General features: G+C 58.3%; 6 protein-coding genes across 6 annotated transcripts; 3 read left to right on the top strand and 3 right to left on the bottom strand.

Annotated features, from left to right (window-relative positions):
* Positions 1 to 357: 357 nt before the first annotated feature.
* On the top strand, positions 358 to 2,786 carry BXZ73DRAFT_103930 (uncharacterized protein; the record flags this gene model as incomplete). Its single annotated transcript, XM_048015742.1, has 2 exons — positions 358 to 462; positions 2,115 to 2,786. 2 exons carry the CDS (start codon positions 358 to 360, stop codon positions 2,784 to 2,786), a joined length of 777 nt encoding a protein of 258 aa, XP_047875189.1.
* A 143-nt stretch (positions 2,787 to 2,929) lies between these two features.
* On the bottom strand, positions 2,930 to 5,703 carry BXZ73DRAFT_103929 (cytochrome P450; the record flags this gene model as incomplete). Its single annotated transcript, XM_048015741.1, has 12 exons — positions 2,930 to 3,113; positions 3,177 to 3,423; positions 3,475 to 3,649; positions 3,711 to 3,824; positions 3,876 to 4,002; positions 4,053 to 4,152; positions 4,205 to 4,288; positions 4,345 to 4,439; positions 4,637 to 4,686; positions 4,740 to 4,850; positions 4,904 to 4,954; positions 5,566 to 5,703. The coding sequence occupies 12 exons, from the start codon at positions 5,701 to 5,703 to the stop codon at positions 2,930 to 2,932; spliced, it is 1,476 nt and encodes a 491-aa protein (XP_047875188.1).
* Positions 5,704 to 5,868: 165 nt separating this feature from the next.
* BXZ73DRAFT_103928 (thioredoxin-like protein) lies at positions 5,869 to 6,750 on the bottom strand (the record flags this gene model as incomplete). Its single annotated transcript, XM_048015740.1, has 4 exons — positions 5,869 to 5,919; positions 5,981 to 6,478; positions 6,534 to 6,659; positions 6,718 to 6,750. The coding sequence occupies 4 exons, from the start codon at positions 6,748 to 6,750 to the stop codon at positions 5,869 to 5,871; spliced, it is 708 nt and encodes a 235-aa protein (XP_047875187.1).
* A 1,150-nt stretch (positions 6,751 to 7,900) lies between these two features.
* Positions 7,901 to 10,584, top strand: BXZ73DRAFT_103927 (uncharacterized protein; the record flags this gene model as incomplete). The annotated part of the gene is made up of 6 exons (XM_048015739.1): positions 7,901 to 7,918; positions 7,985 to 8,013; positions 8,077 to 8,311; positions 8,496 to 8,508; positions 8,594 to 8,751; positions 10,165 to 10,584. The coding sequence occupies 6 exons, from the start codon at positions 7,901 to 7,903 to the stop codon at positions 10,582 to 10,584; spliced, it is 873 nt and encodes a 290-aa protein (XP_047875186.1).
* A 963-nt stretch (positions 10,585 to 11,547) lies between these two features.
* On the bottom strand, positions 11,548 to 11,910 carry BXZ73DRAFT_51090 (uncharacterized protein; the record flags this gene model as incomplete). The annotated part of the gene is made up of 2 exons (XM_048020555.1): positions 11,548 to 11,722; positions 11,786 to 11,910. Coding segments are annotated over 2 exons (300 nt in total), but the record flags the coding sequence as incomplete, so codon positions are not given.
* A 5,667-nt stretch (positions 11,911 to 17,577) lies between these two features.
* On the top strand, positions 17,578 to 17,844 carry BXZ73DRAFT_51087 (uncharacterized protein; the record flags this gene model as incomplete). Its single annotated transcript, XM_048020554.1, has 1 exon — positions 17,578 to 17,844. A coding segment is annotated over one exon (267 nt), but the record flags the coding sequence as incomplete, so codon positions are not given.
* Between the last annotated feature and the right edge of the window lie 3,453 nt (positions 17,845 to 21,297).

Here is a 21,297-nt window from a genome sequence, read left to right as displayed (position 1 = left end):
CATTCACCACTTGTGCAAACACTCCAGCATGGTACTAGTGCGTATCTCGTCAAATAGGAGCAACGAACACTAGTGTGAATAACACTGACTCGCGCGTACGGAGCATAATCCCCACATGGTTGGACCGGGAACCACGCTCTCGTCGAGGTTCTGCGGACGCGTCGTCTCGTCCCCCGCGATGAGTATGTACGCCATCAAGACCTTGAGCTCGTTCGACGCGAAGAGGCGTCCGAGGTTGCATGTCCGTCCCAGAGCTTCCGGTCGCTGTCGACGACCGGGCGGCGGGGATTCGGGGGGCCAGCGCGAGGAGGTGTGCGGGATAGTAAACCCGCGGAGCTCGCGCGCGCCTGCCCCGAGATGCGCGTGCTGCACCTCCCCAGGACTGGGTTTGCTCCGAGGATCTTGGACAAGTTCGTCGAGTCGCACCGTGCTCTGGACGACCTCAAGCTGGTCCCGAATGATGTATGTGGAGGTAGGCCGCGGCGCAAGAGATGTGCGCGTTCCTCCGGATGTTGTTCCAGCCGAATGGAGTGGAGTTCTGTGTAGTCTATAGACCTAGTGAGGGCACGCGTGCAGTCATATGTCACAGGTTGTATCTTTGGGCGTCGACGGTGCGAAAGGCGCACGACGGTCTGGCTCCGGCTCGGCTTCTGTATATAGTCGCGTCTCCTGTGGTCGCTTCCACGGGCGGTGAGCGGGCGCAAAAGCTACGGAAGAAGCCCGCCGCGGTTGAGGATGGTTGTGCTAAAGAACGAGGCGTGGGTGAAGGCAATGGGGACGTTGTCGGAGGAAGGGATGGACTTCATGCGGGGCTGATGAGCGCTTGTGCCACAGAGGGGCTGGTTCGGCGCGCGACAGGGCCCTCCGCTTGAAGTGTGAGTTTGATAAGTACCAAGCGCAAATACTTCGCCCTCGACTGCAGGTCCTTACGTACATATCTAGGTTGGAGCTCGGCATGAGTCTTGAGACAAGCGCGATTTGATCATGATTCATGTGCCTCACAGCGTGATCCTGATCACGAGACTTGTGATCGACCGTGGAGGATCACGATCACGCTTTAAGCGGCAGTCGCGACGATGCGCCGCGGACGCGTCTCTTGCTCCCCACCATCGTTCGATCCTCGCTGGGACTGCTCATCAACCTACACTGGTCGTAGAGGTATGCCTATCATCACACTGCATGCGGATCCGAGTCTCACCTCCCTCGCCAAGGAGATGTCGAGCCCTCTCCGGCTTGTACACGACGTCTTTCCGGGGATAATCTCAAGCCTAGACAGTACGGACGAGGCGTCTCGCAGGGCTCTCCTCGCGTTCTCCCTGTCTTGTAGAGCTCTCTCCACTATCGCTCTGAGTGTTCTCTGGAAATCACTACCCAGCGATTATCCCTTGGTCTCACTTCTTCATACCTTGGGAATCGCACAGCCCCAAACCAATGCATTGGACGAGGATCAATATCCTTCCTTCTCATATTCGGAGTGGTATTATGCAAGTGTTTCACGATCGCTTGCGATATTATTCTGAGAACTGACATCTTCGTTGTAGACCGTCGCGCACATCGAGTCAGCGCACGACCTACGGTTGCACCCAGCATGGACCCGCTTCAAGATGTATGCAAGTTATGTACAAAAGATCACCCTCTCGTTCTCCACATATCCACAGAGGCCATCGATTTGGACAGAACTTGATGCATTGCTTACGAAGGACGACTCCCCTCTTCTCTCCCGTCTTCGTTGGGTCACGCTGAAGCATCAGCACGCTTACACCCAAACCTCGATGCAACAGAGCGGACAGCTCGCACTGCTATCACCCAGTGTACGCTGGGCGGAGATTGAAGGTATCTATTATACTACCTCGAAGGGTTGGAACACCGTAGTTTCCAGCCATCTCCTTGCACGCTGCCCCAACTTGGAAGGCGCTACTATCGCTACTACCGAGTGGATATCCTTGCTTTCCGAGCACCGACATCTGAAGATACTTCGCGCATACGGGGACGATCCGCAGGCCGAAAATATAGCCTTCATAGCCAACCCTCCCACACTCCAATCACTCACTTCCAACACCAGTTCCACCCCCCGATCCCGCCCGACAAATCTTGTGTCTCTACCTTTTCTTCAGCACCTCGAGATCTCCGTTGACCGAAACGTGTCCTCTCTTCCCATATTCCTCTCCACCGCGCTTCCCGCCCTCCGCTCACTCTCCTACACCTTCGACCGCCGCGGCTACAACGGGGACCTCAGCCTCCCCTTCAACGCCATCGCAGCCACCCACTCGAATCTCACCGAGCTCACGCTGAACATCCACTCAAAGCTGAGCCGCCGCATCCGCTTCTCCGACGTCCTCGCCCCCCTCGCGCCTCTACAGCGCCTCCGCGTAGTCAACGTCACCGTCAAAGGCGAATACCTGGTCTACAACGCCAACGACCTCCGCAAGATCCCCGCCATGTGGCCCGCCCTTGTCGAGCTCCGGATCGCGGGGGACCTCTACACCCAGCGCACGCGCAGCGCGGCACCGCTCGGCGCGCTGCTGGCGCTCGCACGCGCTCTCCCGGAGCTGCGCGCGCTGCAGCTCCCGCAGACGTTGTTCACCCCCGGGGCGCTGGACGTTGCCGCCACCACCGCCGCTGCCGCACCGCACCGCGCGCTGCACGGCCTGCGACTGGGCGCGGTGGAGGTGTGTGGGGGGAGGGAGGAGGACGCGGAGCGCGAGGTCCGCGCGTTCCTCAGCGCGTTGTTTCCGAACGCTGGACATCGGGTCGACGTCAAGACGGACTTTGCTGCGGAGCCGTGATGGAGGACGGACGGGCATCGGGTTTCTGCGACAGGATGTAATGCGTGATTGAGCCCGACGGACATTGTGGTATAGCTACAACACCTCGAACGCTTCGGTTATGTAAGAAAGTACATGTGTTATATCCTTCGAAGACTGGTACCTCATTCCAACGTCGACTCCCGCCTGCGGAACATAATCTCCACAGTCGGATTGGGGACCACGCTGTCGTCGATATACAAGTTCTCCGGACGCGTCGTCGCGCCCGCCGCGAGCTTGAAGTCGTAGTTGAGGATGATGTACGCGATCAAGACCTTGAGCTCGTTCGACGCGAAGAAGCGTCCAGGGCTGCGCGTCCGGCCCATCGAGTCAGCTTCCACGAAATCGGCACACGACGAGAAAGAAGCGCACCACGCGTGCCGTCCGTGCCCGAAAGGGAGGTACTCGGGCGAGGTGTTGACGAACTGGTGCTTCGTCGCCTCCGCCTCGCTCGCCTCGCGCATCCGCGCCCACCGGAACGGGTCGAACGAGGCCGCCCCGGGGAGGATGCCGTCGTCAAAGTGCGTGCCGAAGGACGACGCGGCGAGGTTCGTGCCCTTGGGAATGAAGGTGCCGTCGGCGAGCGTGATGTCCTTCAGCGCGAAGCGGGTGAGGGAGACTGCGAGACGCGTGAGCAGGGAGGAGACGAGGGACTGGAGACCGGGCTCACAGACGCTGATGCCGTTCACGCGCTGGGACTCGCGGAAGATGCTGTCTAGCTTCCACATCTTCGCGATCGCGTTCTTCGTCCAGCCTTCGGCGGCGACGATGGGCTCGATCTCGGCCCGGAGGGTCTCGACCCACTCGGGCTCGGTCGCGAGGTAGTAGAGCACGTGGGTGCTCGTCTGCGAGAAGGGCGCAGGATCAGTGAGCGTCTGGAGACTAGGAGACGGACGGAGCACGTACGTTGGAGGATGTGTGGATCGCGGCGAAGTAGATGTCCATTACGCGCTCGACGATCTGCATGTCCGTTTGACGTTGCGTGGGGGCCTCTTCGATGAGCCATTGGAGCAGATCGGTCTGTGAGGATTCAGTCCGTTGAACAATACCGGAAAGACGCGCAATACGCACAGGCTTGTCAGCCCAGTCGTCGCCGAACTCGGCCATGTTCTTCCGACGCTCGTCCATCAGAGGCTTGAGGAAAAGGTACATTTCGCGGTTCGTCCGCCAAGCGGCGCTCATGGCAGTGGCGACAATACTGCGAGATCATTTAGCAAGGGCCACCTGACGTCGTAGATGAACACGTACGTCTTCAGCAAGGATCCGGGTAGATATTTCATGACGTCCCTGTCGTGGACTATGGAGTTTGTATAAATGATCGCGAGCCTGAGGTAGTCCTCATTGCGACCTAACCAAGGCGTGTTCAGCCGACGTTCGCACAGCTGAAGGGATGAACATACACAGCGGCTCTCCCACGAAGACACTAGAGGTCGCACGAGCGACGGCCTTCTGCATGAATGGGAACGCGGCCACGGTCGTCCATTCTACAAGTCAAAGCACTTTGTCATGGAGCGCGCTTCTATCGCATCAGAAAACACACCTGACCCCTTGGTGGGCACGTAATCCGCGAAGGCGCACGCGAACTCACGCACGAAGTCCGGGATGAGCGCGGGAATGGCACGCGACAGCTTCTCCCTGACAAATTGAAATGAAAAGGGTTGTCGGCTGCGCCCTGCCGACGGTGTGCTTAAAGTTCAAGCTCTGTAACAGTCGTGGTGAGAGATGGAAGCGTCGTTCCCTGTGAAGGAAGCGCACCTCCTCAGGAAGTCGAAGAACGACACCTCGTCGTCCGGACGCTTGCGGACGTCTTCTATGAGACTCGTTCCGTTCACATCACGATCCACCTCTCGTACGCCGCGATCTTGAAGACAGACCCCGGGTACTGACGGATGTCGAACTCGTGAGCGGAGTGAAAGACTAGATGAAGCCACGCACCTTCTGGTATCCCTCCATGATCAAGTCTCGTGCATTATTCCTCCACTGGGAAGTGGATACGAATGACAGAAGAGAGGCGGTCGGGCTACCAACAGTCGGGATATGACGGAGCTAAACCGGGTGATGAGCCGACGTCGACGCGAGCAGATCGTCAAAGCACGCACCGGGTCAGAGCTCCAGCGGAAGAGCCATACACGACCAGGGCACGACAACGGCTGCGCAGACGGTCTGAGAGTCGCCGGTGTCCATGGGGGGATAGCGGGAGGATGCAGCGAAGTGCTTGCTCCGCCGCGTCGTTCGTTTTAAGAAACAGAGTGCGTCAGCAACAATTGTTGTGCGGAGACAACGAGCCCCGAGAAGCACGTCGATGTGTCCCGACCGAAGTGCACTAGTCACCATCCTGGACATTTCACCTCGTTGAGGTGTGACGTGTGCCTTGCGTACTCATCGAAGCGCCGCAAGCCTGAGATGGCCGGTGGGTGGACTATTATCCCCGCTCTCCGAACGACCAGCGTCTCCAGGATTGAAGGTAAGGCCGCCGATTGTCGCCGGAACGCTGGTCACAGCGTCAGTGCCCGCGGACTGTTGGCTGGAAGGCTGTGTGGAGAAAAGGCTGATGAGAGAGGCATTGACGACTATACAACAGACTGTGTGATGTATACGGACACGTCGAGGGTAAGTAGTTGGTCGTATGGTCGAATTTGTGCGCTTGTTTAAAGTCGCGTCATGAGGCCGCTGTACCTGTACAACGTAATAATGCTCACGGGCCGCACCACCGCGAGAACAAATTTGCCACAACCCGAGTCACGGAAAGCTTGTTACTCACCGCAGCACCTGCAAGCACCGGATATCCTCGACATCCCAGGCTCCTCAGTATCGTGTTTGGTGGCGGCTTGGATGTGATTAAGGAGTTGGGGTACCGGGTGTTGCGGTAGACGGAGCCAGGGGGCAACTTCGGGGGCATCATTGAACAGTAGAATAGCATGCAGGGAAAGTTGAGCTGGATGTCTCGTGCTGACGAACTTCCGGCCCATAACGTCCAGATCAGGCAGATAAGCGCTTTCTTTCCCCATAGCGTACTTACTACTACCGGTGGCAACATTGCACAGATCTCAATCTACTCTCAGGCTCAACCGCGCTGCATATAAGGCAGCTTCGCCCACGCCTCGTAGCAGGCGGCCTGGAAATACCCAGAGCAGGTCAGATACGGCTTGCAACATCCCAGCGGGCCTCGCACTCACCTCGTCATACGTATTCTTGATACTCGGCCGCTCTTTCAAGTCATTCACGTACTTCTGGATCCTCGAAAACTTCGGTTCCGCTAGCGCGCCCAAGACTTTCTTCCCATCCTCGACCGCATACTTTCCGATCTCGTTCTTCAACGCCATCTCGCTCAGCAGCAGGAACGGCGCGATCGCGACGTCCGCGAGCGAGAACTCCCCGATCGCGAACCCCGTCGGGGGAAGCCGCGCCTGCAGCTCCTCGAAGAAGGTGAGGTACGCCTCGACGGTGCTGGTGCCGGTCAGGAAGCCACGGACATGGTCCATGCCCTTCTGGTCCCAGAAGGCGATGAAGAGCCGCATGTCGGCCTTCTTCAGCGGGTCGGTGGGCACGAGCGTCGTGCCGGGGTAGAGGTCCGCGAGGAGCTCTGAGATCACCAGCGACTCGGGGATCTTGCGCGACTCTGGAGAGGGCGAGGCGGGGTCGGTCGCGGGCCCGCCGTAGGTGATACACGGGACCTGCTCGGGCGTCGTCAGTGGTCGGTAAGGGGGTCAAGCTGATGGACTTCGTTACCGTCCCCGCCGGGTTCACTTTCTCGGCGTACCACGCTGGCTTGTCGCTGTGTGGGAGGGTATACATCGTGCACTTTGCCCCGACTTCGGCGAGGGCTATGGCCACCCGATGATTGTACGGAGAGTCCTGTACAACGGTTTCAAGTGTTAGCTCAAGCTGAGTGCTAAGCTGATTGCGGGCGCACATTACGACCATAAAGAGTGATCTGTTCAGGCATCTTCAAGTAGAGAGAATGATCCTGATGGAGTGGGTGGCAATGGTGTTTGTGCGATGTGCCGGTGAGGTATTCTGAAGCAGAAATAAGATCCTCCGCTCACTATATAACAGCTTTTTGAACGCTGGTGTAAGAAGGGTGCGCACCACCCTCGTAATCGGCCTGGACGGATTGGCTAGCCCGTATACCGATACCGGAGATCCGATATTGTCGGTCTTAGCTGAATATTCTAGGCCACTGGTTTCAACAGTGTGAACTGCTGGTAGTGCGGACGAAGTATTCGCCGATACCATCGAAGCTTGAGGCGAATCTATCTGCGCAGTAACTCGGTCAGCTTGACGTATATGCCGACGATAGGGACAAGAAACGCTACTGGCAGGCGCCACGTTGGCGGCTGGTGGTACAAGCGACTTACGATCCGATAGAGACGCAATTCGGTCTATGCTTCCGACCGCTGGTGGTACGTTTTCCGAAGAAAGATGAAGGGCTTGGCTGTGTGTGTCGACGATCGTGAAAATCTTTCATGTACGAGACCATAGTTGAGGAGAAAAGTGTCGCTGGACTGTTACTATGATACGCACGACGCTTACATGGCACCACTGCTGCACGTCGTAGAACGCTGGGATCTAAATTTTGAGCAGCCTTCGCACCTGCATACGGCCACCCCGGCGGCGTGTTCAGAGCCCGAGAGTCGGACGTACGGCCGTCACCTCGGGAGAGACAGACTTGCGATGTACACAGTGGGAGTTCTGGAGGATGAGCGCGGATGGACGATGGTGAGCTGAGGGGTAGGGTGTTTCGCTTCTTATTAAATGGGGAGAGGTTGCGATCGCAATCTGCGCTCGAGCAAGCGTAATCTGAGTTGGAAGTTCGAGACAAGCACGCGCCGCTCCGATTGTGGACACGTGAGGCTTTGTCAGCACATCAAGGCCCAGGCGCCGGCTGTGTCCAGTCCCGCCGCGCCTCCATCGACGCGTTCCTCGTTCTCGCCGTCGTCGTCGTCCCCGCCCCCGTTCTCTTCCGCCGCCGTGCCTCGCACCGGGCCTTCAGTTTCCGTTATGCGTTTTCCCCCTGCATCCTCGTCCGCTGGCCACCAAGCCTCTTCCAACGATTCGAGATCTCGCTAAATGCACACTCGAACCGCATCCGCGCCATGTTCCTCCACCGTGCGGTACTGGCTTCGGACGACGTGTCTCTGCCGCAACCTCTCGAGTTGCCACTCCTCACGCGTCTCTAGTCCTTCGATATGTGCACGCTCTCCGTCCGGTACGTTCCACACCTTCACCTCGCCGAATCTCGCGCATATGTGAACTCCTTTTGCAACCCCAGGCAGGCAGTCCTTGGGGATTGCGAGTACTACACTCTCTTCAACGGGTTCGCCCTCTGCGCTGCGCCTCAACTCGCAGTCGGATACACTGTGGAGGGTATCGTCGTAAACTTACTCACCGCCGTCAGGGGTGGTCGCGAGCAGTGGCGGCTGTACGGGGTGGGCGCGCTTGCGGAGGCATTCTGGTTCGCCACCGCGCCGATAGATATCCCGCGCGACGGATTGGGCGTGTTCATGGTGAGCGCTTCCATCCCCTCTCTCTCCTCGGCGATGGCGGAGTTTCTTCGTCGCCGCAATGTGCTCGCATGGTGCGCCTCCGATACTTGAAGCGGCGAGTTGCACTGGTGGTGAATTGGGCCGGCCTATGAACGGCGGTCGCTCGCGCGGAGCGTCTCGAAGCACCTCCTGACCTGCCACGCAGTACTACTGCCACTGTATACCATTCTCACCGTGTGCCGGCACCTTCCTTAGCTTTCTCTCGTACCAGAGTCGTTATGCTGACTAAATGCCGTCGCACAGTGACACGGCAACCTCCGCCTCCTCCGCCTGTTGTTGTTCCTCCTTCTGTCCCACTCATCCTCATCCTCCTCTTCCCCTTCCCCTCTAACGCCACCCTCCAACGCTGCACCATCGCGCCCACCACTCTCGACGCTCTCGCGGACACCAAGAGCTTCGAGGTCGCCAGCAGGCGGAGGGCGCGATCGCGCGGGATCTCGGGCGCGGGTTCGCGAAGGAAGGCGATGTGGGGTTGGGGGCGCGAATGGGCCGTTGAGGGTGAGGGTGAAGGCGTTTGCATGGACGGTGATGGAGTTGGTCGCCCCTCCGCAGGTGGCGAAAGCTGCCGGAAAAGTACAGTGAGTGACGTGTTCGATGACGATGTTCCGAGGGCTACGGTGTATGTGGTACCCTAGAACGGTGTATGCTTATATTTGTGATCAACTGGACAGCGTGGAAGCAGACTTTGAATTGCAACTGCACTACCGTTTCCTGACCCTTCGCTCCAGTCAACTCGACCTGGTAACATCTCAGAACGAAGATCCACCCCTCCCGTTCGGCGTGTAGTAATTTCAACTCGTCAAGTGCACTGTCCCACTCTCCGGGGCCGCTTCGAGTCGCTTCCACAACACCTCTGCTTCGCATCGAGTTCACGCTCACCTTCATCCACGGGCGTTGGGACCACACGCAGCCGCGTGCACCTCTCGGACGTCCTCGCACTGCTCGCGCCGCTCCGGAGCCTCCGCGCGCTGCACATCACCGTGGAGAGTGAGGTCTTGAGGACTGTGGCTGATAGACCGAGCGCTGATGACCTCCACGCCGCGGCCGTGTGGCCAGGTCTCAAGAAAATCCCGGCCGCTGCTGACGACCGGGGGCCAGCGCGAGAGGGTGGCGGCGCTGGATGAACTCACTGAGCCCGCGCGCGCGTACCCCGAGCCACGCGTGCTGCACCCCCCCGGACTGCGTTCTCTTCAGGGGCCTTGTACACAACGCGTGCTTTCGTCGATTATCACCGCGCTCTGTACGGCCCCAAGCTGTCCCCGAATGGTGTGCGTGGAGGAGGACGAGGCGGGCAGGCCCCGAAGCAGCGCGTTCAGGCACCAATCGAGACGACACACGTTGGGACGATGAGCGCTTGAGCGCGTCTCTTGCTCGCTGCCATCGATCCTCGCTCGGACTGTTCATCAACGCACTCTGGTCATACAGGTATTTCTATCCCGGCACTACATGCGGATCAGAGTCTCAACTCCTTCGTCAGGGGGATGTCACACCCGAGCCCTCCCCGACTAGTACACGACGTCTTTCCCGGAATACTTTCAAATCTAGACAGCACCGATGGAGTGTCTCGCAACACTCTCCTCGCCCTTGCCTTGTCTTGCAGATCTCTCTCCTCCATTGCTTTAAGTCTCCTCTGGAAATCGCTACCCGGCGACTATCCCTTGGTTTCACTTCTTCATACCTTGGGAATCGCACGGTCCCGAACCGATACATTGGACGAGGATGAAAGTATCGTCTTCCCGTTTTCGGAGTGGAGTAATGCAAGTGCTTGGTGGTCCTCTGTTATGTCATTCTGGGCACTGACATCTTAGTTGTAGACTGTCGCGCACATCAAGTCTTCCCACGACCTACGGTTGCACCCCGCATGGATGCGCTTCAAGATGTATGCAAGTCATGTACAGGAGATAGCCCTCTCGTTCTTCCCACGACCGCAGACACCATCACTTTGGACGGAACTGGACGCGTTGCTCACGAAGGACGACCCTATTCTCTCCCGTCTTCATCGGGTCACGCTGAAGCATTGGTACCCTGACAGTGAATCCCGGGAAGAACAGGCCGGACAGCTCGCACTGCTATCACCCAGTGTACGCTGGGCCGAGATTCAAGGTGCATTCCATGTGGAGGATTGGTACAGGGCCCTGGTTGCCAACCATTTCCTCGCACGCTGCCCCGACTTGGAAGGCGCCATCATCCATAACACCGAGTGGATATCCTTGCTCTCCAAGCAGCACGTCTGAAGATACTTTGCGCATACGGAAACGAGCCGAAGGCTGAACATATAGCCTTCATGGCCAATTGGCCCGCACTCCAGTCACTCACTTTAACCATCACCTCGATGTCCTCACCCCGCTTGGTGAACATTGTCTCCCTACCTTTTCTCCAGAAACTCGGATTCCCGTCGACCCATATGGGCTCTCTTCCCATATTCCTCTCCATCCGCCTTCCCGCCCTCCGATCGCTCTCTTACACCTTCGATCCCTCTAGCTACAACTGGACTTCAGAGTCCCCTTCGACCCAATCGCCGCCGCTTACCCGCATCTCACCGAGCTCACGCTGGTCGTGTACTCAATGCCCATACCCGCGCGTCGACCTCTCGACGTCCTCACACCCCTCGCGCCTCTGCAGCGGCTCCGCGTAGTCAACGTCACCATCAAACGCGGAAGCCTGAGCTACGGCGCGAGCGACCTGCGAAGGATCCCGGTCGTGTGGCCGGCCCTGGTAGAGCTCCGGATCGCAGTCACACAACCCGGCGCGAGGAGGACGACTTGGTGCCGCTCGCGCCGCTAGCGTGCTGCCGAAGCCGCGCGCGCGCTCCCGGACTGCGCGTGCTGCACCTCCCGCAGACGGTGTTCGGGACGGGATCGCTGGGCCGCGTTTCCACCACCGCGTTCACGCCGCATCGTGCGCTGTACGAGCTCCGACTGGGCGTGGTGCAGGTGCGCGCGGGCAGGAGGAGGACGTGAAGCGCGAGGTTGGCGCGTTCCTGAGCGCGTTGTTTCCGAATGCCGGGCACCGGGTCGAGGTCGATACGGACTTTATTTGTGGCCTGGCGTGGTAGAGGACGAACGTGTACGGCGTTTCTGTGACAAGTCGCAATGCATGCTAGTTCAGCGTGGCCCACTACTGACATTGTAGGTTGTCCACAACCGTTGACTGATTTGGTGTTCTCGCTGACGGTTACGGAAGAAAATACACGAATCCTACCTCACTCTGCACTCGCCAGAACATGGTCTCGCCGGATTGGGAATTACGTTCTCGTCCAAAAAGAGGTTCTCCAGGCGCACTGTCGCGCCCCTCGCAAGCTTGAATTCGTAGGTAAGGAGGATGTACGCTATCAACACTTTAAGCTCGTTCGACGCGAAGAAACGCCCGAGACTGAATTCACAATGCACCCCAGTCAGCCTCGCCACGCAGTGCATAAAGCACATATGTACGTACTACACGTACCTGCCGTGCCAGAAGGCTATGTAGTCTAGCGACGTGTTGCGGAACTGGTGCTTCGTCGCCTCGGTCTCGCTCGCCTCGCGCATGCGCGCCCACCGGTACAGGTCGAACGGAGCCGCCCCGCAGGATACCGTCGTCAAAGTGCATGCCGAATGACGACGCGGCGATGCGTCCCTTTGGGGATCAATGTACCGTCGTAAGGCGTAATATCCTTGAGCACGAGGCGGGAGATGGAGACTGTGGGGAGACGCGAACGCGAGCTGGGAGCGCAGGGTGGTCGATCTCAGCGAGACGCGCGCACCAATGCAGACGGCGTTCACGTACTGTTGGCGGGGGTGGAGAAGAGGCTGATGAGAGAGGTATTGACGACGCCGAATTTCAATATCAAAACAGCATGCATACGAGCGTACCTATGGCTCGGCTGTAATGGAAGCTGAACCGATTATTTGGCGAGAGTCCTTTTGCTACAGACTGTGGATATACTGAGTCACTGAGGGTAGTTGGTCGTATGTCAGCTCGAGCCCGAATTCGAATTCGTGCACCTGTTCAAAGTCGCGTCATCGGCCGCTCTACCTGTATCAGCGCGTCCGCCTCGCGGAGCCACGGCGAATGAAGTCCGTACCATGTGAAACGAGGGAAGCAGTGTCGAGGCCTCGATAGAGTGTACAATCAGCGCTTATGAAGCTCAGCAGTGTTTCCAATGCGCAAAAACGATAGCATTCAACAGTGGTACTGACGCGCCGCAAAGTGACCCGCTGGTCCAAATCCACACGAAAAGAGGCCTACACTGCACACAACGCACGCCCTGGGCGAGACGTGCGAGTGGGAGCTACTTCTTGATGGCAACCACAAAAGCAGAGTCCGATATCTCGTACTGTTCGATCTCAGTGCCTGTGAACGCGCAGTCCAGTCAAGGTTGGTGTTCTTCACATGGCCTCGCCCGGCTGTCGAGCAAACAACACGCCAGTCAGCGCTGTCCAGCTGCGCGCGAAGAAAAACGAGCCTCACCTGCACATCAGCGCTGCTCACCGACAGCGCGCCCGCGCTCATCACCGACAGCCGATCTTGCTTCACCGGGTCCGCAAACGGATCCATCCCCTTCCCGCCCACAGGCGCGCCGCTCTCCGGGCGGAGCGTCGCCTCCGAGCTCGCGCTCGTCGGGCGCCCGCGGCGAGGACGAGCGGGTCCGCGAACGGGTTCGCGCCGAGGACCGCGTCCGCGCTCCAGCTCGAGTGGTGCGTCGGCACGACGACGTTCGCGCTCGTCGTGCTCACCGTCGTCTGCCGCAGGTTCGGCTGCGGCTGCGGGCGCGCCGAGCTGTCCGACAGCGCGGGCGAAATGAGCATGCTGCCCGTGGACGACGTCGAGATGATGCTCGGGAAGAGCTCGGAGCGCGTGCCGGGCGCGTAGCCCATCATCGGGGACCGGTCGCGGAGCGGGGGAGCATTGGGGGGAGCGAGGGCGTGCGCGGGCCGGCGGCGGCGTCGATCGTGGCGTTGACAGAGAAGTCGGGGGCGGCCGAGGGAGAGTGCGGCTGGTAGGTGTCGAAGGAGAGGCCGTTGTCCATCCAACGCGCGCGGCGGCGGGCACGCAGGCGGAAGAGGAAGAAGGCGAGCGCGGCGAGGATCGCAACGGCTGCGATGAGTCCGCCAGCGAGGCCGCCGATCTGCGCGGGCGACATGGAGCCGGAGCTACATCGGTGTTGAGCATAAGGAGGCAATAGCAGGATAAACGCAAGCTTACCCTGATTTCGAGGCAGCGATGGTGGTCGCAGCTGGTCGCTGGGTCGAGGTGAAAGTCACAACACCAGTTATCGCCGAGAAAGAAGTGGTCGTCTTTCCGTCGGTCGCGGTGGTAATAATGGGGGTGCTCGAAGTGAAGGTGCTCGTAAACGTTGTCGTGACGGGAGTGGTGACCGTAGGGGTGTTGTCGGCCGCCTGTTGCTTCGCGGGAATGCTAGATGGAATGTGAGAGACGTTCAAACAAGGAGATCACGCAACGTACGCGAGGGCTGAGGTTAACGCAGCGTTGCCGTCAGTGGCAGACCCAGTTGCAGCCGTGTTGGTCCCGGTCGGCGCGTTAGTCGCAGCCGAGTTTTGGGCCCCGTTCCCGTTCCCGTTCCCGTTCCCGTTGACGCCGTTGTTACCTGCGCCAGAGTTGCTGCCGCTGTTGTTGGTCGTGCCAGCGTTGCCGGTAGTGGAAGTGTTGCCAGTGTTGCCAGTCGTGGCACCGTTGGTCGGAGCAGCGGACTGGCCGTTCGTGCCAGTAGCGCCATCGGTCCCTTTCGGGGCTGTAGCAACCGCACCACTGGCCGTGCCCGAGGGCCCAGTGGGGGGCTGAGCAGATGCAGTCGAGCCGGTAGGCGTTGCTGCGTCCGTTTTCGTCGTGGGCTTCGCAGCCCCCGTGTTCGCGGCCTTTGTGGTGGTGATGCTGCTGCTGCTGCTGCTACTGCTGCCACTGTCGCTACCCGCTGGCGGTGCATCATCAGGGTTGCTGTTGACGGATCTGAGTGCACAAATCACATATTTGTGGTGGGATCAAGCTCACGTGATGGCCGTAGGCACCAATCCTCCGCTGGTGGACGTCGAGCTGGATCCTGCATCTGCCAGCTTTGAAGACGAGCTGGGGCCAGCTGGGGTGAGCGAGTAGACCAGGTCACGAGACTTGTCAGTTTCGCGTGAACTAATTTAAGCACTCAATGGCGTACCTGTCGGAGATGCGGACCCCGAGGCGCTTGTCGGCGCATCTGATGGCTTGGATGACGCTGACGACTTGGAGGTTGACGTGGGGGGCACAGATGTCGAGGTCGCTGAAGAAGCATATTGGTGCCGAATGCGCAGAGAGGAGCAGATGGTGACTTACTCGGGCCGGCATCCTCAGAAGCAATGGCACTCGGAATCAACACGCCAGAGCTGGTAGTGGGCGCCGTGGTGGATGCTGAGAAACGACACAATGAGTTTGTACAAGTTTCAGATGAAAAAGGAATGAAACAGTAAAGATGGTGAGAAGAAAGTACGCACTGGCGCCGTCATCCTCCGAACCAATAGCAGTGGGAATCAAGACGGGAGTGCTCGACGTCGTCGGCGCGTCACTGAGAGGCTTAGAAACACTAGGCGATGCCGTCGAAGTTGGAGCCTCTGAGCTCGTGGCCGAAGAAGATGACGCGATGGAAGAAGGGGCGGCTTCGGAAGAGGTTGGGCCAGTGGATGAAGTAGAGTTCGAAGAGGTGGGGCCGGCGGATGAAGTAGGGTTCGAGGAGGTGGTAGGAGTGACTGAGTTAGTCGTAGAGGTAGCGGGAACATCCGAAGTAGAAGGAGCTGCTTTGGACGTGGAGGATGACGGCGTGGTAGATGTAGGAGCCGAGATGGTGGAAGACGCAGAGGAAGACGTTGCATCGGCCGTGGATGGAGCAGCCGCGGGCGTACCTGTCGATGGAGCAGCAGAGGAGACCTTTGAGGTAGTGGGTTCACTTGAGGTTGTCTCGGGGCCTGCGCTCGTGGAGGCATCCGGAACCGAGGTGACCTGAGCCTCAGAGGCGGAGGACGAAGCGGGAGACAAAGAGGAAGCAGCAGTGCTAGCCTGCGCTGAGAAGAGGGAGGGTTGGGCATGAGTATATGCGCTTTCAACGTCGGGCCGTCGAAGATGTACACTTGGCAGGGGTGTAAGCCTCAGACTCGGACGTCGACGGAGGAGACAGCTGAGACGCACCACCTGAAGAAGAGGCGTCCTGGCGCCAGACCAACGGTGCCATGACCGGGTAAAAACGGAGAAAAACGAACGGAAAGGAGAGGAAGAAAGAGAGCGAACAGCACTAGGCTCGTGGGCGGAGAGCAAAGCGCATGAGAGGGCGGAGGTGCCGTGGATGATATCACGACGCGAAGCGCACACGGGGATTGATGGTCGCCACGAATGGGTGAAATTGATCGTTTAGACCGGATGCACACCTCTGTTCCTGCACCGCTCCAGCCTGATTGTACATTGACTCCTCTCAAATTTCCTGCAACATCTCTGAGAGAAGCCTGGCGTTGAAAAAAGCGCGCATATACAGAGTGGACGAAGGGGTGGCAGGTGAGGACGACGGCTGAATCAAATTGACCGTGGCGGTCGAATGACACAAGCTGTCGAGCCGACCAAGCGCCAGGGCCAGGTCCGATGGGGAAAATGATTAGATTAAATAGACGCTTGTATCCAACCCAGTAAATCAGTCTTACTCCCAACCTTCGCTATATTCCAGCGCATACGTAGCTACAACTCATCTAGCCCCCCTCCTTCTCTCACCGCGCGCACTGCGAATTGTTGAAGGCCATCTTCCTGATGGGGATAAACATTGATCACAAGCAGGGATTCGGCTCAGCAGTACTTATCCGCGGTACTCAATCGTGACCAGCGCGATGCTCTAGCTTCATCGATTTATTCTTGCGTCATTACAATATGGTGTGATTGATTGGAAGATACACTGTTCGCAGCTGTAATAAAACGTACGGGTCTCAGCATACCTAGCTGGTGCTGATCGTGATTGACGATCCCTCTGCAGCTTGACGGTCACAGCCTAGTTCTTTCATATATATATATATATATAATGTTGGACAGGCTTTCTCCAAAGTAAGCCCCGTTTTCGCTCAACTGTCCCGAATCCTTTGGACCTGATATCGCCGCAATCTTGTTGCGACAAGGTATTCTTTAAGTCTTTGCTTAATGTTGCATATACACACCAGAGCCTGCTTGCAAAACTATCAAGATTTCTCCGCTTTTTCGCTGAATGGCTCACCCATCACGAAACGCGCCCGGACCAGAACTAGAGATGGTCACGGCAGGTCATGTGCAGTCTGCAGAGATCATCCCTTTCTTTGTCGAACGGACGGTGTCAATTTATGACAGAAATTTGTCATGGTGGAACGGGACCGATCATCCCAGACGGGGGTGATGAGCAGTGACGAGCATTTGCAAGGGGATGAATGATGGGTACTTATCATGTCTGGGCTTTGCACAGTTCAAGGTATGGTCATTACATAGGTGTGGCTTGATACACAACTATCATGTGTACGTGAGAGATAGAACAGGGCCGTTCGTCCACCCGGGTCGGGCTGAGCAGGGCCGGTCATTCACTCGGGCCGGGATGAACGGGGCAGATCATCCGCTGGGAACACCATGTTCGACCATGAACATCTTCTCTGAGGGTGGCGATCTAGGCTGGGGTGCGTAGTGATAATTGCTCAGGTTCGAAATGATCATGGTGGTTCGTGGCACAGGGATGAGATGAACATGAGCGCACATCAAGACGATCACTTCTGGGCGGTGCAATGACCTGAAAAGACCGAAAGTTCAGATGTACCGAAATTTTTTGCTATTGCAGGTCGACCACAAATGCCCGTATATGCGCGTAATCCAGTATTATTCAGGTCTATACAGTATGGTAGGTACAATATGGATGCGAGCGAGCGCGAGCGAGAGATTGAAATGATGACAGCGGAGTTGTCCAAACGCGAACACTGACAGGACGAGTCGGCGACAGTGGCAGGGTTGTTCAAACTGGGTGTGACTGTGTGAGATGAACTTCAGATTGGGCGACAAGAACTTGGAGACCGCACCTGAAGGCTCACCCGTACCCACTCGATGGCTTCGGGCGATGCCACACGCCGCGGCGCGGCGCCGGGTAGTTCATGGGCGACTCAATGACAGGGCGAGTTCATCTCGGAGAGCAGCAACGCCCCAATAAATCTCGAGCCGATGGCAGATTTTGTCGCGCGCGCAACGCGAACGGCACCATCTGACGACACACGCAGCGCGTGGCGGCGCTGCGCTCGCGGAAGGCAGCCGCGCAGAGCAACGAGGACGAGGAGGAGCCGGTCCACGTCCTGGTGGTCTTTCACGGTGGACTGATTGGGACGCCGATGACGGCCCTGCTCGGGAGCCGGCGGAAGGACCGCGCGGGCAGGGGTGTGCTCGTTGGCCGGTGCTTCAACGCATCAATTCTGGGTTTCGAGCTGAACGAGCAGGGGAAGGGCGTGTTGGTGAGCTATACGACTAGACGGGGAGGAAATGATGACTCATAATGATCTCATACCGCCATTATAACAGCGAAGGTGGATTCTGGGTCAGCACCCATGACGTCGTCGTGTGCCTCCACAATGGACGAGAAAATATTTCTGTCGTCGTTCGTCAGCTCACAGGCGGACAGATCGCATGAGCAAACCAGCACATACTGGGGAGAAATCGCAGTGCTGGACCATGATGTTGCCTTGCATGGCGGTGACGGCGACGCTGAATGATATTGTGCAGTTATTCGGAATGCGAGAAATAAAGGATTACTCACCGTACTTCCGGGTCTCTACCATACTTGACGATGGCTCGGTGATGTGCGGGGCAACCCGTGGTCGCGCTAAGGGTTGAAAGTCGTCGGTGGCGAAAGGGAAGCTTGAGCGAGAAAGAGAACGGGGCTGGAAGTGCGGAGGAGCGGAGCGCGAGCGCGGATCTTGGGCGACAGGCGGTGCGCGCGAGGACGAGGCGTGCCTGTGCGATGAGGACGTTGATGAGAACCGATGGGCATGGTAGCTGGTCGAAACGCGGCGCGGTGAAGGACATGCGCAATAGCGACTTTGAGGATACGGAGGGCAGCGGCACTGGGCGCTGAAAGTCTGGGTCGTCTGAGTTGCACGCATCTTCACATAGCGTGTGCGCGGACGTAATTGGATGGACGCAATAGGACTAGGGAAGGGGGGGGGAGAGGGGGAAGACGCCAGAGAAATAATGAGGGGCGTACTCGAGGGGGCCGATGGGCTATGGTGTCTCCGTGCGGGCTGCTTGCGAGTCGTGTTACCGTTGGTGTGAGTCTGTTTGGCACATCGGCGGTACGCTTTTCAGGTCGGGGCGCCTTGCGTGAGGTGCCGGCCACGGCGGTGGTATAGAGGGAGGATGGGGACGGGGAGGAATTGAGGACAGGTTGTCCGTGCTCAGCACTCGGCGGCGGAGAGTACCGTGAGGCTGAGGTACTGTACAGTGGCGGATTTAAGGTTGAGACTCCCCTAGAATGTACCTGGCATTTTGTTGGGGGCTAGGATAAGAAGTGCAGCTATTGGTGTATAGAACGAACGAATAAGCAGGCGTTGACATGAGAAGAAGGAGAGACGGGCTGGATAAGCGCGCACGTGCGTTACAACGTTTCAAGCATCGCGTCTTCCTTGCCCTCTCCCACCACCTCGCCACTCCTATGCGTTCAATGTTGAGGCCGTTGAGGCCTGAGGCCCTGTGCCCACCCTTCCCCACCCCCCTCATCCACTTTGCGTCTTCCCTGGGTATCAAGATGGTATGGTGGCACGCCGGGCGCAAGACGTCAAGGGACGGCACTCTGGGGGCCCCGCAGCGCGAGCGATTCGGAGCGCGAAGACGCGCATACCCCACAGGGCGAACCCAGCCTCGGTAGGCTTGGCGCACGGCTGTAGCAGGCGGACGACGACGAGGTGGGGCGAAGGAGTGTGGACAAGTACTGCGATCGCGGTGCGTACAGCCGGCAGAATCAGGCGCCGGCCCGAGTTTGAAGTTAGGTGCTGGCACATTGAACTGATGTCGGTTGCGCAGCTCCCGCACAACCTGGTCCCGGCAGTTCCTCCCGGGGGAGGTTTATCGGGCGAGCACGCCAAAGTGCTGGACAATATGGTGCTCAACAAAATCATCCTCAAGGTCACGACGGGTGTGGCCGATGATCACTTTATCACGCCTGTGTCATCCACCTCGTCCCCTCGTCCATTTCGTCCGTCTTGGCCTCCTGGCCCATCTCCCCCACGTCACCCGCACCACCCGCCTGGCCGTGACTGTGTCGCCTACCACACGAACGTCACCCGCCTCGCCGCCTCGCCGCCGTTCCTGCGTCACCTCCACGGGCATGTCACCCACGACATACGCTGAGTCTCCCACCTCACCCCTACGGTCATTTATCTCGTCCACATCGCATCTCGCGCTCGCAATCCCTCGCGGGGGAGATCTGTCGGCCGATCACGTCGACGTACTAAGCAGCACAGTGCTCAACGAGATCATCTGGATGGGCATGGCCGACGTACACTGTCATTGCCTGCGTCAACCGCCTCCCCCGTGTCGCCCACCTCGCTCACTTGGCCTGCCTTGTCGATATCGCTCGCCTGACCTGCCTGGTCCATCGTCGGTCTCGTCGGTCTCGCCCATCTCGCTCGCCTGTCCCATCTCGCCTGCCTCGCCCACGTCACCTGCACCACCCACCTCGTCCTTGTTGCTCCTGCGTCGCCCGCGTCATCCACTGCCTGGCCCGCCTCGACTGTCCTGCTCACCTCGTACGTCTGATCTCCATGATCGATGCCGCTGCCGTCCCTATGTGGTGTCATGGACAAGACCTCATGTCCTGCTGTGGAACTCCACCTCGCCTGTCTTTCCTATGTCGGCCACATCTCCGTTGGTGCCGTGCACCCGCATCGCTCATCTTGCCCGTGTTACCTGCGTCAGTGGTCACCCACCGTGTCCATCTCACCCGCATCGCCGGCGTCATTCATGTCACCTGCACGGTTGCCCGCGTCCGCGTCGTCCACCTCGCCCACCACCACGTCATCCCCATTTCCGGCATTGCGAACGGTTGAATGAGGCTGTGTGCCTACATACACGGTGTCTGTGTCGTTGTTCGTAGTATATAATACTATGTACTTGTGCCTCGTAAAGTAACGAATATAAATTTGTTTGCTTCTCCTTCATGCTTGACTAGGTGCTGTATAGCTGTCGGAGTCGGGGTTTAGCTCATGCAGAAAGGCAACCTGATCCATAGAGAAGAGGCAGCCGTTGAAGCACTGCGGTGAGCAGCCTGAAACGCCTGCGACGCGCATCAGATCACGTGGTATCTGGTACTTCCCAGCCACTGGGGCTTGATCAGCAGCCGATCGTCAGATGGTCGTTCACAGGCCATCTAATGTTCTGCACTCAGTGTGCCCGCGATCCTTTGCACATTAACAGATCTAATAATTGTCAGGCAGATTACAAAATGATCGAAATCTTTCAGCTCATGACAATAGTTGATCACGTTTCGTCTACCAGACGAACCATGATCATGCGCTATATCGATGACGAAAACAGTTCATGCCGTGATCAACAGGCGCTTTGGAGATCGTGACCGTTCTATCTTGCGCGCGTTTCGTGATGCCACAGCTCATCTCAGCATACCAATCAGTTGACCGAAGTTGCCGACCTGTACGACACATATCGCTGGACCGGATATTACCGCACTCACATTGACACCACCGACCGCCTCACCGTATCCCTCGGAGCCCTCCTCAAGCTCTCCTAGACAGCGCGCGCCCCCTCCCACATACCCGAACTTGCCCCGGTCCACCTTACCCATCATTCCACAGACAACCGCACCCGCACCCATGCTGGATCCCCGTGTCCGTCCTCGCTACCCCTCTCGGTGGCAACCCCACGCTCGCGCGCAGACTCACTCCAGCGGTGCGCTCCGTACCTATTTCGTATCCTCATTGCATCCTCCTCAGCGCCGC

This window comes from Epithele typhae (assembly GCF_022376455.1).
Source record: "Epithele typhae strain CBS 203.58 chromosome Unknown BXZ73scaffold_46, whole genome shotgun sequence".
Taxonomy (NCBI): Eukaryota; Fungi; Basidiomycota; class Agaricomycetes; order Polyporales; family Epitheliaceae; genus Epithele; species Epithele typhae.
This window is presented reverse-complemented; position numbering and strand designations above follow the sequence as displayed.